Here is a 15,798-nt window from a genome sequence, read left to right as displayed (position 1 = left end):
AGGTTGGTCATCACTGGTATAAAGCCTCCTCAGTAATATTGTGTGTGCTCTAACTCTTCTCTGAAAACACTTACTGAATATAGTTACAGTTAACAATGTTGCTATTTAATTCTTGACATCCTCCACATAACACAGGATTGATGGCTGCATTAGGGCTAAAACATTGGGAAATCTACCCAAAAGGACCGTTTCCCTTTGACTAGAACATCAATAATCCCTCCAAAAAAATAATAAATTGGTCATTTTCAATCCACGAATGTCTGCGGGACATTGCTGTGCGCAATTGGCTGCTGCGTTCGCCCACAAATATACAGTCAATTCACTTTACAGTATATTCTGTGAAGCGCTTTGGGACGTCGAGAAGATTCAAAAAGCTCTATATCAAATGCAAGGATTATTATTATCAAGGGGTGAAACGTTGTAGTTTACAAGAAAGCTCTACAATGTGGAAATCCAACTTCAAACCCACCATGAAATTTCAGTCCTCAGAAGACTTTCCTTCCTCTCACCTAGCTCCCAGATTCCTGCGTTATCTATACAATGTATATAGGCAGAGCTCTCTTCAGTTCATAGTTTGGTAGAGAAAAGTTGTAGACACAATACTGTATTGGGTCCTTATGAAATTAAACTTCTGTTCTAATGTCTACGATTGTCTCCCAAACTGGCATTCACACTAGTTTAACTGTTGCGAGTTCATGGGCAAATGTACAGAATGAATACCTATAGAGAGGCCTGTTGTGTATTCATCGTATGGGAAATGTGTGCTTACTAGATTGGATGTTAAGAGCCAAAATAGTCTTCCAGGGAATAATCTCCAGTAGTTCAGATCATTTGCCAAATTTAATCCTGTAATATGTGAAGGATGGCTTTGATTTGAAGAATGCTGACGATCTACAGGTAAGTAATTTATTTTTGACAAACCTTGTGGTTGTATGCAGATTTAGCATGAGTGGTAAATGTTTTGTTTTACTGTTTTTTGGTAATATTTTGCTGTATTAGTTTAGGACTGTGGTTACTCCAAGATGCATAATTTTAAAGTTATTTCATATCTTATTGCATGTATATCTTAACATTAACCATAATATGTTAGTAAAACAGCACATGTTGTTTGTTTTTTGGAAGAAAGGCAATAATAATCTGCCAAAACAAAATTTGCAGTTTGCAAACGTTCTGAGACAGAGGGAGGTATTGTAGCTTGTTATTACTGTGTCATCCTTTATTAACTGATATTATGTCTGGAAATATTTGAAGCAAATTATTAAATTGATATTGATTATTGACTTTTAGTCCAAGCAATTGTACTGCTATTTCTAATAACATCTTAAAGTACTGATGCAGTGAAATCATTTAGACCTCAAGGAGATTTTCATTTTGCCTCCGAAATGTGTAGTAATAGTTAGTTAAATTAGCTTTGGGTGTGATTTGTCCTAGATGAAGTCCGAGGTAAACTCTCCCATTGATTCAGAATGGGGATAAGAATGCATCCTAAAATCAAATCCAAAGCAAATGCATCTGAGGGCCAAGAAAATGGAGCTAATTTTACTTTGTACCTTTCCTGTTCAGATATAGTGCATGAAAATTTGAAAATTGGCTCAGATGGGGAAAGTGATCAAGCCTCTGGGACATCTTCTGATGAAGTACAGTCACCTACTCATGTCCGTATGAGAAACCACCTGCACAGAAGGATCTCCATGGAGGTGAGGTTCTGGTTGACAAGTCATCATGTGTGAATATGGTTTCAATCTCTTACAAGTTTCCAATCAAGGAGGAGGACTTTATTGGTGCTAACTTTCCACCTTGGAGCTAAAACTCTTCTAATAATAATCCAAAAAAAAAAAAATAAAGTCATTTATTACGGTTTTGGGACATAGTCCTTTGGGTCGCCATATCATCATATTACATGTTCTGTGGGACTCCTAGTAAGCCTAAAAAAAAAAAAATAAAAAACGGTCATGTGGTCAGTATAACTTAATGCTGGGTGGGGGAGAGGAGAAAGAACAGCAGTACTGTAAACTCAAATTAAAACCATCCAACGTGCATCTTGCCTCTTCAACATGTTTGAATTCTATTTCCAGTGCTTTTTGTGTTTTATGATTCTCCGTATATAAAAGATATCAGCCACTGTCAGCATTTCCACTTGGCTTGTGATTTTCATTCCGCAGCAGGCAGAGTCTATGCAGCATTAGAAGATTTATCCACAATAATGCACAAAAGTTATTTCTGTTCAAGATGTTTTCCTACTGTGTTGTGCAGTGAAGAGCATCGTGAAAATGGGTAATGTTTGAAAGGATGGCACAGTTTATTACTTGTGTTTTATTTATCAGGATGTCAACAAGCGCCTGTCATTGCCTGCAGACATTCGATTACCTGATGGCTACTTGGAGAAACTGCAATTGAGCAGCCCACCCTTCGACCAGCCAATGAGCAGAAGATCTCGCAGAGCTTCCCTGGTAAACCTTTGTTGTTTGCTAATTAGTTTGTTTTGGTTGTATCATCAAATGTTGTACATTTTGTTCATTGTTCCCTATCCTCCAAACTTTAGTGTATTCTGTGAAACACTTTGAGATGTCTGAAAGACATGATAAGGCATTATATCAAATGCCAGGATTATTGTTATTAAAATTAAGGAGGATAAACAGAATTGAATGTTTCAAACTTGTTTTCCATTTATTGAAAACAAAAGTGACTTTAAATGGCATATACATGGCTTTAGATACATAAGAAAATTCACTACATCCTCACGACATGAAAGGTGCTATACAAATGTAATTTTGTATTGTATATCGATTGCATAAATATTAATCTTTTTGGATATATTGTCTTTTTGGATTTTTTTTGTCTAGTCGGAGATTGGATTTGGAAAACTAGAAACGTATGTTAAATTGGACAAACTGGGGGAGGTGAGTTACACTAATGCCTTTCAGCAGGTTTAGTTTCTGAAGTTGTTAAGGTAAACGGGACATAATCAAAATAATTGACAGAATCTTATGCCCAGTGTTGTGAACTCAGAAATTGCCTGAAGAAAACTGAACTCCATTTTGTTTTAGCTGATTTGCCAGATGGGTGGTAACATTGTGCCTCTCTTACCCCTTGGAGGCTAATTTGATTAGGTACAGATTTCTCTTTTTTTTAAAAAAAAGAATTCCACATAGGATGCATTGTTCAAAGTACTTGATTGCAATTATATTTTGAACCCGGTACTTGGATCCCCAGAGGGATGTATTATCCATTTTTACTGGGATATTTGCCCACAATGAAGTAAGCCTGCATCAGAACAAAGACAAAAATGCAACCATTCATTTTTTTAAATAAATTTCTGCAGGTGGACTTGACATGTATTGCTTAGAATATTGAGCATAGGCTTTTTCAGTTAAAGTATTGTGAATGTTAAGTACATACTCCTGGGTGTGTTATGTATAGTCTTCACCAGAAAAGTTGCAGTGAAAGTGTGGCCTCTTCCACCCTTTCTGGTAACTTGTACCAACTGTTCACATATGAAAGCTGATTACCTTCTGTCAGTCCTAGAATTGTCCTTCCCAACTCTGTATTGGTGTCCTTTTGCCTACTGTGGAGTCCTGTAGCTCAGTGGTTAGAGCACTCGCTTTGCAAGTGAGAGACCTGAGTTCAATCCCCGGCAGGTCAGGGCCAAACCTTGGGCAAGTTTCCTTACTCCACACAGAGCCTAATAATAATCCCTCCAAAACAATAATAAATTGATCATTTTCAATCCATGACTGTTTGTGGGACACACTGTACGCAATTGGCTGCCGCGTTCGCCCACAAATATACAGTCAATTCACTTTACAGTATATTCTGTGAAGTGCTTTGGGACATCTAGAAGACGTGAAAAGCGCTATATCAAATGCAAGGATTATTATTATTATTACATGTACCAAATATATTGTTATGGGTTTACTTTCTCAATTCCATTTAACATCTTATATACTTGGGGTTGGAAAGACATCTGAGAAATTCAGGATGTAAATCATTACAAGCACATGTTTTCTTGACACTTTAGTTTTTCTAAATCTGCCTTAGGCTTTCTTGTTCAGCCTTCAACAACTCTGCCCCCATCCTCTGGAACTCTATTCCACAGGCCCTTTGCCTCGTTTCCTCCCTTGCCTTCTTCAAGACACGTCTGAAGATAATCGTGCTTTGGCCACCCTCCTACCCTTGCCCCCTTGCCCTCCACCCCTCCTGATCCCAATCCCCAGCTCGTGTCCAAATTCCTGACTATTCAATGCTTTGGGACGTCCTCCTGATGTGAAAGGTGCAATGTAAATGTAATTTGTTCTTATATTGCCTTTACGTTTGCATTCATGTTTTGTATGGATTGTTCACAGGGCACCTATGCAACAGTATTTAAGGGAAGAAGTAAACTGACAGATAATCTAGTAGCACTGAAAGAAATCAGGCTGGAACATGAAGAGGGAGCACCTTGCACAGCGATACGGGAAGGTAAAATAGATCCACTGTTTCAATTGCACAGTTTACTGTGTACCTTTCTTCTCCAGCAAAATGTTTGGTATTTTCACATACCTTAATATAACAACAACTTGGATTTATATAGTGCCCTCCAGGTCGGATGGTGTCTCGGAGCGCTTTATAGTAACAGATCCTGGGGCCAAGCCAGGGGGAGGGGGAGGGGCCAGGGAGGGAGATGGGGGAGGAAGGTGACCAAAGGTGCGGTCGAAAAAAAAGGTCTTCAGCCGAGACCTGAGAATAGGAAGAGAGGGGACGAGGGGAAGGGAGTGAGGAAGGCAGTTCCAGAGCCTCGGGGCACAGGGGCTGAAGGCACAGCCACCGAGGGGGGAGCGGAGGACTCGGGGGACGAGGAGGAGGTCAGACCCGGGGGAACGAAGGCAACGGGTACTGTGCTGAGGAGAGAGGAGGTCAGAGAGGTCGGGGAGTGCAGAGGAGTGCAGGGACTTGAATACGAGGTGAGGATCTTGAAATGGATCCTCTCTGGGACAGGAGTCAGTGCAGTCTGACCAGGACTGGGGGGATCGGGGTTTGGGGGTGGGGGGAGGGCCAGGACTGGGGGGAGCGGGGTTTGGGGGTGGGGGGGAGGGCCAGGACTGGGAGGATCGGGGTTTGGGGGTGGGGGGAGGGCCAGGACTGGGGGGATCGGGGAGCGGGGTTTGGGGGTGGGGGGGAGGGCCAGGACTGGGGGGATCGGGGAGCGGAGTTTGGGGGTGGGGGGGAGGGCCAGGACTGGGGGGGATCGGGGAGCGGGGTTTGGGGGTCTGGGGGAGGGCCAGGACTGGGGGGATCGGGGAGCGGAGTTTGGGGGTGGGGGGAGGGCCAGGACTGGGGGGATCGGGGAGCGGGGTTTGGTGCGGGTGAGAATGCGGGCGGCAGAGTTCTGGATGATGTGGGCTGTATGGATGGTAGTGGAGGGGAGACCGGTGAGGAGGGCGTTAGAGTAGTGCAGCCGAGAGGTGACAAAGGCCTGGACCAGAGTTTCAGCGGCTTTTGGGGAGAGGTATTTGCGGAGACGGGCAATACGTCGGAGGTGGTAGAAGGCGGTGCTGGTGAGGGACCGGATGTGGGGGATGAAGGATAATTGGGGGTCAAACCTGACGCCAAGGTTGCGTACAATAGAATCTTACAGCACAGAAGGAGGCCATTCAGCCCATTGTGCCTGTGCCGACTCTTTGAAGGAGCCACCAGCTACTCCAATCCCCCGCTCTTACCCCACAGCCCTGCAAATTATTCATTTTTAAGTACCTATCCAATTCCCTTTTGAAAGCTATTATCGAATCTGCTTCCACCAACCTTTTAGGCCGTACATTCCAGACTTTTGCCTCGCTTCCTCCCTGGGTAACAACTCTGGGTTTAAAAAAAAATTCTCCTGGTCTCCCCTCTGGTTCTTTTGGCAATTATCTTAAATCTGTGCCCTCTGGTTACTGACCACACGCAATCTATTAAAACCGCTCATAATTTTGAACATATGAAGGCAGATTTATTTTGAACCGATGTACTGCTAAGGACCACCTGAAGGAAACTGATTAAATGCATCAAAGTTCTATTTACTGTACAGTACAGGAAATATTTATCTTCATGTAATCATTTTAATGAAAACCCATTGATTGATTGGATCTTTTTGTGTCTATAGTGTCATTACTGAAGGATCTGAAGCACGCAAACATAGTCACTTTACACGATATTATTCATACAGAAAAGTCATTGACACTAGTCTTTGAATACCTGGTAAGGTTTTTTATTTCTGAATACAATTAGTCTTGATTGTATAAATCTATCAACATCATAAAAAATGTGTGGCGTAATAAGGTATTTAATCAGCTGTTTTGTCTTTTAATTAGATTCTCACTATAACTGTTATATACCCACAGGACAAAGACCTGAAACAGTATATGGATGATTGTGGGAACATAATGAGCATGCACAATGTGAAGGTGAGAGTGGTGTTATCACAAATGAGTGATGTCCAAATAATGATGGTACGAAATATGTTTAATATTAAAAAAATGGAAATTATGTCAGAGGCAAGTAAGAACTGACTGGATACTAGTTATCTATTTTATTAGTATAATATTTTCAAGCAGCTAAGATGTGTATGGGACTATATGAAATGGCAAATTGCCTGTGATCTTTTGTGTCCAAATATCCCTGATTCTAAGACTTTATACAGAGGGTTTGTCAGGAGGAGGTATCTAAGCTGATCACTGGCAGATGAAGTTCAATAGGAAATCTCACAACCTACATAGGTAGTAAGAATAGGAGGGACAGAGGCTGATCAGGAGTTTGGGAGGAACATCAATAGCATGTCAAACTTGTCATTGTGAAAAATCGCATGCTAAACAGGTCCTATTGAATTAACAAAAGGCAAAATACTGCAGATGCTGTAATACAAATCTGAAATAAAAACAGAAGTGGCTGGGAACACTCAGCAGGTCAGGCAGTGTTTAGAGAGAGGGGAAAGTGAGTTAACATTTCTGACGAAAGGACATCAACCTGAAACTTTAACTCACGTTCCTCTCTCCGTAGATGCTGCCTGACCTGCTGAGCGTTCCCAACGACTTCTGTTTTTATTTCCTAATGAATTGACTTGTTTTGCTTTGTTGTTTAGATATTTTTATACCAGATTTTACGGGGCTTAGCCTACTGTCACAGGCGGAAAGTGTTGCATCGAGATCTGAAACCGCAGAATCTGCTGATCAATGAAAGAGGAGAACTCAAGCTAGCTGATTTTGGTATGCAGCATAAATCCATAAAGCTTGCGGTGTAACAGTGGGAAGGTTCTATTATGTACTAATTTATTGGGATAATAAGTTACCATTATCTAATTATTTTGCCTATTACTTTTTACGTGTAGTTTTTAACTCTTCCTTTTTCATCAACAACAATTTAATTAACAACAAGCAGCTCATGACATTTACACAGCATCTTACACATCGGGAGAACTTCCCAAGGCGCTGGACCCTCAGGGATTTGGACCCGAGTTGGGGGTTGGGATCAGGTAGGGTGGAGGGTGGGAGTAGGAGGTTGGCCTAGTTGAAGAGGAGGGTATTGAGACTTGCCTTGAAGGAGGCAGTGGGGAGGAGGGAGCAAAGGGAAGGGACTGGAAAGAAGTTTCAGAGGGTAGGGACAAAGAAGCTGAAAGCCTGACTGCCAATGGTGGGATGGGACGGGCAGGGCTGGGGACACGGAGCAGCCCGGAGCAATGGAAGAACATTTTCATCGCCGTTTACCATTGTTGTCAAGTTTCTAGTTTACAATTTAAATTTCATTTTTCGATCCCTTGATGAATAAATTAGAAAGTTGCAACTGTATCCTATTTCACTTTATTACAATTTTATTTTAGAGCATATTTTAATTTTTAACATTCGATTACTCCTTGTGTCAAGTATTTAAGATGGTGCTCTTTACAGGTTTGGCAAGAGCCAAGTCAGTCCCTACAAAGACGTACTCAAATGAAGTTGTAACATTGTGGTACAGACCTCCTGACGTACTCTTGGGTTCTTCAGAATATTCCACACCGATTGACATGTGGTACGTCCAACTGGTTTATTTTAGTCTATTAAAGGAGATATCAATTTGTGTTATTTAAATTAAGTTCAATTTGATTGAATTAATTGATTCTTTTTATATCTTTGAAAAATAACTGCCTCTCATGGTGAGTAGTTAACCATTTTTATCAGTTTTTTTTCCTTTGGAATATTCTACTGGCAATTCACTAAAAGTTTTGGAGAGGTGTGTGTGTGTGTATAAATATATACATATATATATAATTTCTATATCCAGCATAGGAAATATAGCCTTACATGCTAAACATGCTAAATCTCCCTTGAACAACTTAAGAACATAAGAATTTGCTGGCAAATTCATAACAAATGATTTATGATTTTTATTGGGGGTGAGGTGTTGTGGGGAGAAGGAGTTGTCCTCACAACTCCTAGTTGGCGATTAGAGAGAGGAACAGCAAGAGACAGCAAGGAGACCAAATCAGGACAACAGTAATAATACTCACTGTAGTCAAAACAGTGCTAATTACAATTAAGAACATAAAAATTTGCTGGCAAAAGAAAACCAAGGTCTATCTAGTTTGCCTTCCACCATCCTGGCCGTCGCTTGACATGGTGTCCCAAACTATACACTGTATCCCCAGATATTATTTTCTAACAGAAATCTATCTAATTTGTTCTCGAAACAAACACATTCTGCTTCCACCATCTGTCTCCCTAGGGAGCCTGTTGCATAAGTTTATTAGTAGCTCACTGAAGTAGTGTTTCTGCAGATTTGTTCTGAATTTAATAAGAATAACGTTTAGGTTTTACCCATTTCAGGGGTGTTGGATGTATCTTCTATGAAATGGCAGCCGGGCGGCCCCTCTTTCCTGGCTCAACTGTAGAGGATGAATTGCACTTAATTTTCAGGCTATTGGGTAAGTCTTTGAATTCCGTGGTTTATGTTTATGGAATATCGAGCATGCAAAATAAACCTGATGAATTATAATGATTATATGAATTAGTTTAGTTAAACAATGTTTGTATATCATTGGTTTGGATTATCAATTTGGTTTCTTAATTACAATTCACCATTTTGACATCGCTCTCCTAAAATCCACTCTCTGCCTCCTTCCCTCAGCTAGTTTCAAATCAGTGTGTTAACCTCAATATTCAGTGACATCAGTTTATGAAGGAGTTCTTTTGGGGTGTTTTGACTTGACCCACGTTCCATGTATTTATCTCCGTTTGTTCCTAACCCTAATCTGGCAGTGGGATATTGCCATGTGTTTAATAAACTCATTTTGCCTACATTATTTCTGACACACTGGTTCTGAGGAGTAAGAAAAGGAACAAAACTCGATGCATTCAATAGCACTGCATGAATTGAGATTCAGAATTGAAAAGAAATAGAATGCAAATAGAGTGATAAACATAGAAACCTGACCCCTCTGCCTGGCCCCTTCCTTCCCCATCTTCAGGTCTCGCCTGAAGACCTTCCTCTTTGACCATGCCTACGGTCACCTCCCCCTCTCCCTGGCTCGGAGTCATGCTCTGCCACAGTTAAGCTCTCTGGGACTCTGTGTGAGGGGCTCTGTATAAATGCAGGTATAAGACGAGGAAAATTAATGGCTTTGCTTCCATTATCATGTTGTGCCCAAAAGTATAGCAGGTTTCAGACCCCTTCTTAGAGCTTAATCCTGAATACCCTCAGCCAAAGGAAATGGTTAAGATATTCGTTCATCAAACCTGTAAGTCTGAAACTTCCTAATCACATTTAGTCAAACGTCCTTCTGTGCTGAAAAATACTGATTAATCTTGAAAAGATAATTTTGCAATCTTTTATTCAAAAAATCAAAGCAATACTTACACATCTTGTTTTTTGCTTTTGTAACATCTTAAGTACATTGATATCTTCACTTTGATTAGGTAAGAAGAATTTCACAAGGAACTCAGGTCTGAACAATACTTTATAAGGCAACAAAATGTAATATATTTTGATTATTACTCTGCTTGCTAATGTAATCCAATATCCATTATTTTTCCTTTTTGAGCTAATTTTTTACCCAGAGGGTTGTTGCGGTCTGGAATGCACTGCCTAACAGGGTGGTGGAAGCAGATTCACTAATAGCTTTCAAAAGAGAATAGGATAGGTACTTGAAAAGGAAAAATGGTCTCCTGTGCTGTAAAAGTCAGATTCTATAATTATTAGTTCATGATTTTATTTTCAGAATAAGCATTTGAATCTCACTCACAGATGAACTGTATTTACCACAGGCACACCCACAGAGGAGACATGGCCGGGAATAATTTCAAATGATGAATTCAAGACTTATAACTTTCCTAACTACAAGCCCCAACCTGTGATCAATCATGCACCAAGGTATTGTCATTTGAGCTTTGGTCTGTATTAAGTACATGTTGGTAGAATAGGTATTATAAATGGTTTATAAATTACATTGATGTAAAACAGCAATAGTTAGTCTCATGTTGATTAACCTACAAAAGAACTGGATCTATATAACTGAACATAGAGTGGAAGGGATAACATTCGCAGCGTGTTAGGATATTAGAGGTCTTATTTGTAGTTGATTTTCTTCCAGAATGGTAAATGTTTTTGTTGGAGTCAAATTGTACATGGTGAGCGGATGAAATGGGATTCCATACACTTCAGTTTCATAGCACTTTCCCGTAATTCTAGCTGCTGGAGGGCTGTGTGAAGATAAACAACTAAAATGGATGAAAATAATTGCACTAAAATGGATGAAAATATTACGCAATTGGCTGGCGGTTTCGTCCACAACAGTATATTCTGTGAAGTGTTTTGAGACGTCTCGAAGACATGATAAGGCGCTATATCAAATGCAAGGATTGTTATTATTATTGTAGCTTCTTCAAATGGACTTTTACTTTTTTTATAGGTTGGACATGGAGGGAATTGATCTGTTGTCCAACTTTTTACAAGTGAGTTTAAATTTTATTATATAACAAAATACTGATTACTGTTTCAGGAAGCACTGACTAAAGTCATTTTATGTTTTTTAATCACTGGTTTGTTTTGCCCTTTTTCAGTACCAGGCAAAGAAGAGAATTTCTGCAGACGATGCCATGAAACATTTCTACTTCAAAAGCCTTGGAGCAAGGATACACACTGTACCAGATGGTAAATCAATTTAGTCTCAGTTTGATAAGAAGCCATATTTATTTAAAAGCTCTGGATTGTGGAGTCCTGTAGCTTAGTGGTTAGAGCACTCATCTCGCAAGCGAGAGAACCTGTGTTGGATCTTGGGCAGGGCGAAACCTTAGGCAAGTTTCCTTACTCCACACTCCTTTGCTTACCTAGCATTATTCAGGAACCCGGTTGTTAGTCGATTGGCAGATCGTTTTTCCAGGCGTAATAATCCCTTCTGCATAAATAAATAATAATAATGTGGTCGCTCAATCCATAACTGTTTGTGGGAACTGCTGTGCGCAATTGGCTGCTGCGTTTTGCCCACAAACCATATAGTCAATTCTTTACATTATATTCTGTGAAGTACTTGGAAACGTCTCGACAACGTGATAAGGCGCTATATCAAATGCAAGAATTATTATTATATTCCAATACAGCAGCTGTTAACTATTAACTGGTTTCTGTTTCTTTCCTTTTGAATCAGGTGCCTCAATTTTCTCTATAAATGAAATTCAGTTACAAAAGGATCCTGGCTACAGAAACTCCTCGTACCCAGATACAGGTAGAACTCCCTGTTCATGTATCTAAAGTTACACATGAATAAAAGTCCCTCCCATCTCTGACTTAGACTTCTTTCTACTAGTATCATTCTGTAACCAGCAATCAAGCTGAGTCAGCTCGTCATTACTTTATTTATTTTCAATACCACTTCTCCATCCCTACCCCATCCCTCCACCACTATCAGCCCCTCCACAAAGGACTCTAGTTGAGTGTTTCAGTATTACCGTATATGGGAATCTGGGGTGCTTTACCAAGTCCTGTCCAGCAGTGTATCAGCTTAAACAGACAAATTCTAGTTCTGAAACGATTTGAAAATGTTTTGCTTCTATCCATCAAGCTGTATCTCTATAAAAAGTAAGCATATTGATTTTTTTTCAGTAAGCTTATAATGAGCACAGCAGAATTTATTTTTTAAGTTTCATATCCAAATATTCTCCCATACTTTCTTTCCTCTTCACCCTTAGACTGCCATCAGGTCTCTGTGGATCAATCCATTCTGTACATTCTTTCTCGCCTCTCGTTCTCTTACAAGTGCTTCAGACTGACTCCAGCAAAAGCAGATACATTCTGTCAGCTCACCCTCAGTATTTCTTTCATTCAAGTTTGTTCTTCTAATACCATAAAGCTTACCGTAAAACTCATTAATGGAAAACGTATATTGAAGGGTATGGAGAAAAAGCAAGGGAATATAATTAGAGCAGATGGCTTCATTGAGCGGCTCACAATCAGTTCTTGTGTCACAAACCATCTATGTTTAAGATCATTTAGGTCTTTGGTAGATTCTATTTTTAAAGTATCATTCATTTATTTCTTATCTTCCCACAGTCTTCAATGTTGTCAAAACCTTGAAAATCATCTGTTTTCTTCTCCATTGTCTCTCTGGACACAGTGTCACATATTAGGAGCAAAGTGGTTAAATCTAAAGTGCCACTTTAAAGCCTAGATGAAGCTTGTGACTCCTAGTTGTAGACTTCTTGACCATGTCGCATACATTTGCAATATCACAAACAGTTAAGATGAAGAAGGCTCTTCACTCCATTTGATCTCTGTCTATCCATTGCTATCAAACTGTTTCTTAACAACAACAACAAATGACATTTAGACAGCACTTTTCTCGTCGGGAGGATGTCCCAAGGCGCTGGACAGTCAGGGAATTGGACCAGAGAAGCGGGATAGGATCTGGATGGTAGGAGTAGGAGGGTGGCCAAAGACATGATCGAAGAGGAGGATCTTGAGGTGGGCCTTGAAGGAGGCAAGGGAGGGAGCGAGGCAAAAGAACTGTGGGATGGAGGTCCATATGGTGGGGGCAGAGAGGCTGAAACTGAAATACAAACAAATCTGTGTCAGTAACTTCTGTGCTTGAATATACCACAGCCAAGACAATCAACTATCTGGCCCAGCATTGGCACACGCCATTATTAGCAAGGTTTGGATTCCAGTCAAACAGTTGCACCAAAAGAACAGAGGTACCAATTGGCACTGGAGCCCAATCACTTACCTCCAAAAGCTCAACCATTTTGCCACCTGACCAGCTAGATCCAAATACAATTGCCACACAGCTAGCTCCTGGTTTGTATGTCACCTTTAAATACTTTGATATAAGTGAGTAGTGAAGCAGAACCATTCAACCAAGAGGAGACAATTCTTCCATTTTATATCTCCTTCGATGCACACGTGACTCTCGGCAATGTCAATTGACATTTACAATTCTCATAATCACTGCAGTATTCATGTACCAGAGGGAATACAGCTTTAGAACAATATGGTATATACATGATTGTATATACTTGTGTCATACAACGGTAGCTCACTAATGAATATTAACTTTGTGATGGTGCTGGTGGTGTGAAATGTGCTTTGACACCTCTTATTTTATTTTCCAGCACATGGGAAAAACAGAAGACAGAGCATGTTGTTCTAGGCTGTCTTTCAAAAGAATAAAGAATTGAGTTCCATCTGCTTGCTGTTTTACATTGCAGCTACCCAAGATCCCGATTTGGTGAAGGCAAAAACTTTCCATTATGTTTCGAACGACAACTTGAACTTCTCTAACGTCTTCTTTACTGCCATCTTTGCAATGGAGTCTTCTTCAAACCTAGAGATTGTTTTATATTCGCTGGTCACAGTGTGACGTTTTATATAGATATATATATAAATATATATACACGCATGTATATTTATATATATATATATTTTAAAAAACGGTTTTATGGTTCACTTCTGCTGTTCTAGAGCCAGTGAGTTACAGCTGTTGTCGTTGTAATTCCAGCTGCAGTTTTGTGCAGGACTGGAAACACAGTGCTTATTTATTGGGAATCATTGCTGCTAAATGACTACTGTCCATATGTACCACAGCATCAGTGAGTGCCCTGGTGGAAAATGTGAGAGTGGCTTGTAGCATGTGAATGCATCTGTTTCCCCTATTAACTATTTTACAGCATTTGCAGGATTTTCCGTCTTTATTTGTTCAGCTGCTGTTGGCTTTTGAATGTCTGGTAGAAGTAGAAATCTTGCTTTTCCTTCAAATGTGACTGTGGTTAGCTCTCCCTTGAACCCTCAAAGCTCAAAGTGCAGAACTTGTGTTTGTGTAAAATCCTGTGCGGCCATCAGGCGTGCTAATTTTTTTCTTTTTTCAAAAAAAAATCAATTAAGCAATCCAGCAGCAAATCTGGTAATTTCGTAGTTGCAAAGTGTTTACATAGTCATTCCACCTCCTTTTGCCATGTCACTGTACAACCAGATGGGAATTCAAAGGGTTCCATTTTGTAACTGATGCATTTCTTAGACTGATATATTGATTTCACTACAGATCTTGTGTGTCTCCCGGAGTATCATCAGGAGGCTTTGGTTAACAGTATTGGTGTGTATGTAAGTGTGTTTGCCTTTCTAAATGATGGATTTAATGGACCTGATTTTAGGGTCACTTGATGTAAACTCAAGTTATCAAATGTGTATGATCATTGGTGACCAATTTTTTCTGACTTTTACTGTAAACTTATTCAGGGTCCTACCATTTTCTTAAAAATTGGGTAGTATGATGTTATTTAACAGTGTTAAGCGTATTTTGTATGTTTTAACTTTATTTGTGAACTGTGATTGATGGTGGCATGTTCAAAAGTGTTTTATATGTTGTTGCCTATGAATGGATTTTATTGGAGCTTTGCGAGAAGAAAAAGGAAACTGATTCATCGGTAACATTGTACATTGGACCACTACCATTCAACATTTATCAAAATGATTCCAAGCTGAAATTTGTAGATTGAACTAAAAACTGCTGTGCTATTTCTGACTGACAGTTCTATATTTTTTTCTGAAAATATAAATATTACAATGCATTTCTTGTTTTCATTGTTTGGAGTTCTTTCCTGGACTGTTGCCTTGTCGAGCTTTCATCAAGTTTCCTTACTCCACACAGCTCTGTTGATTTACCTAACAGTAAGTAGGTACCTGATTGCATTTCCGAGGGGGTCATAATGAATATTATGAATAAAAAAAACGTGGTCACTCAATCCACGACTGTTTGTGGGGACGCTGCTGTTTGCAATTGTCTGCTGTGTTTCGCCCACAAAATATAGTCAATTCACTTTATGGTCTATTCTGTGAAGCGCTTTGAGACTTCTTGAATAATTCTTGAATTCAATATAATAATATTGAAATGCAATATCAAATACAACTTATATTGAATTAATATTTGGATTCTTTTCCCACCTACATCTAGTACAAACATTTGTATTTTAGAAGCCATTTAACTTAATTTTAAATAACCAGATTTTTCTAATTCATCTTGTCACAAGTTTCTTTTTCAGATAGATTGATATATCCAGAAATTCTTCAGTATGCAACTTAATATATGAAATTTCTCATTGTATTTTCCTTGAGATAATTACAATGGATGTCTATTGCAATTAAGGCTTACTTGATTTTATTTTTCTTTCATTAGGCACATATCAGCATTAATTTTAATTGATTATTGAATTATTTTATAATTGGAATCAGTTTAGTCATCTAACCAGACCTTTACTGGAGTGGAATATAACGACTTCCATTATTTTCATAATGTGTGAGGGAGAGTACACATGACTGTTGATATAGTCT

The 15,798-nt window shown here is 39.4% G+C and overlaps 1 protein-coding gene across 3 annotated transcripts in view; it reads left to right on the top strand.

Annotated features, from left to right (window-relative positions):
- cdk17 (cyclin-dependent kinase 17) overlaps positions 1 to 15,038 on the top strand; it is a 52,701-nt gene extending 37,663 nt beyond the window's left edge. For all 3 annotated transcript variants that reach the window (XM_007909058.2, XM_007909059.2, XM_007909057.2), the window contains 14 exons: positions 1,564 to 1,697; positions 2,325 to 2,450; positions 2,844 to 2,900; positions 4,344 to 4,458; positions 6,119 to 6,213; positions 6,357 to 6,419; positions 7,094 to 7,217; positions 7,896 to 8,016; positions 8,811 to 8,908; positions 10,248 to 10,353; positions 10,892 to 10,934; positions 11,043 to 11,133; positions 11,627 to 11,704; positions 13,587 to 15,038. In XM_007909058.2, coding sequence (XP_007907249.1) covers positions 1,564 to 1,697; positions 2,325 to 2,450; positions 2,844 to 2,900; positions 4,344 to 4,458; positions 6,119 to 6,213; positions 6,357 to 6,419; positions 7,094 to 7,217; positions 7,896 to 8,016; positions 8,811 to 8,908; positions 10,248 to 10,353; positions 10,892 to 10,934; positions 11,043 to 11,133; positions 11,627 to 11,704; positions 13,587 to 13,624 — 1,289 coding nt within the window. In that variant the 3' untranslated portion in view covers positions 13,625 to 15,038. The remainder of the gene's footprint in view (positions 1 to 1,563; positions 1,698 to 2,324; positions 2,451 to 2,843; positions 2,901 to 4,343; positions 4,459 to 6,118; positions 6,214 to 6,356; positions 6,420 to 7,093; positions 7,218 to 7,895; positions 8,017 to 8,810; positions 8,909 to 10,247; positions 10,354 to 10,891; positions 10,935 to 11,042; positions 11,134 to 11,626; positions 11,705 to 13,586) is intronic.
- The last annotated feature ends 760 nt before the right edge of the window (positions 15,039 to 15,798 follow it).

The sequence above is a fragment of the Callorhinchus milii genome, unplaced genomic scaffold, assembly GCF_018977255.1.
Source record: "Callorhinchus milii isolate IMCB2004 unplaced genomic scaffold, IMCB_Cmil_1.0 Scaffold67, whole genome shotgun sequence".
In the NCBI taxonomy this organism is placed as follows: domain Eukaryota; kingdom Metazoa; phylum Chordata; class Chondrichthyes; order Chimaeriformes; family Callorhinchidae; genus Callorhinchus; species Callorhinchus milii.
This window is presented reverse-complemented; position numbering and strand designations above follow the sequence as displayed.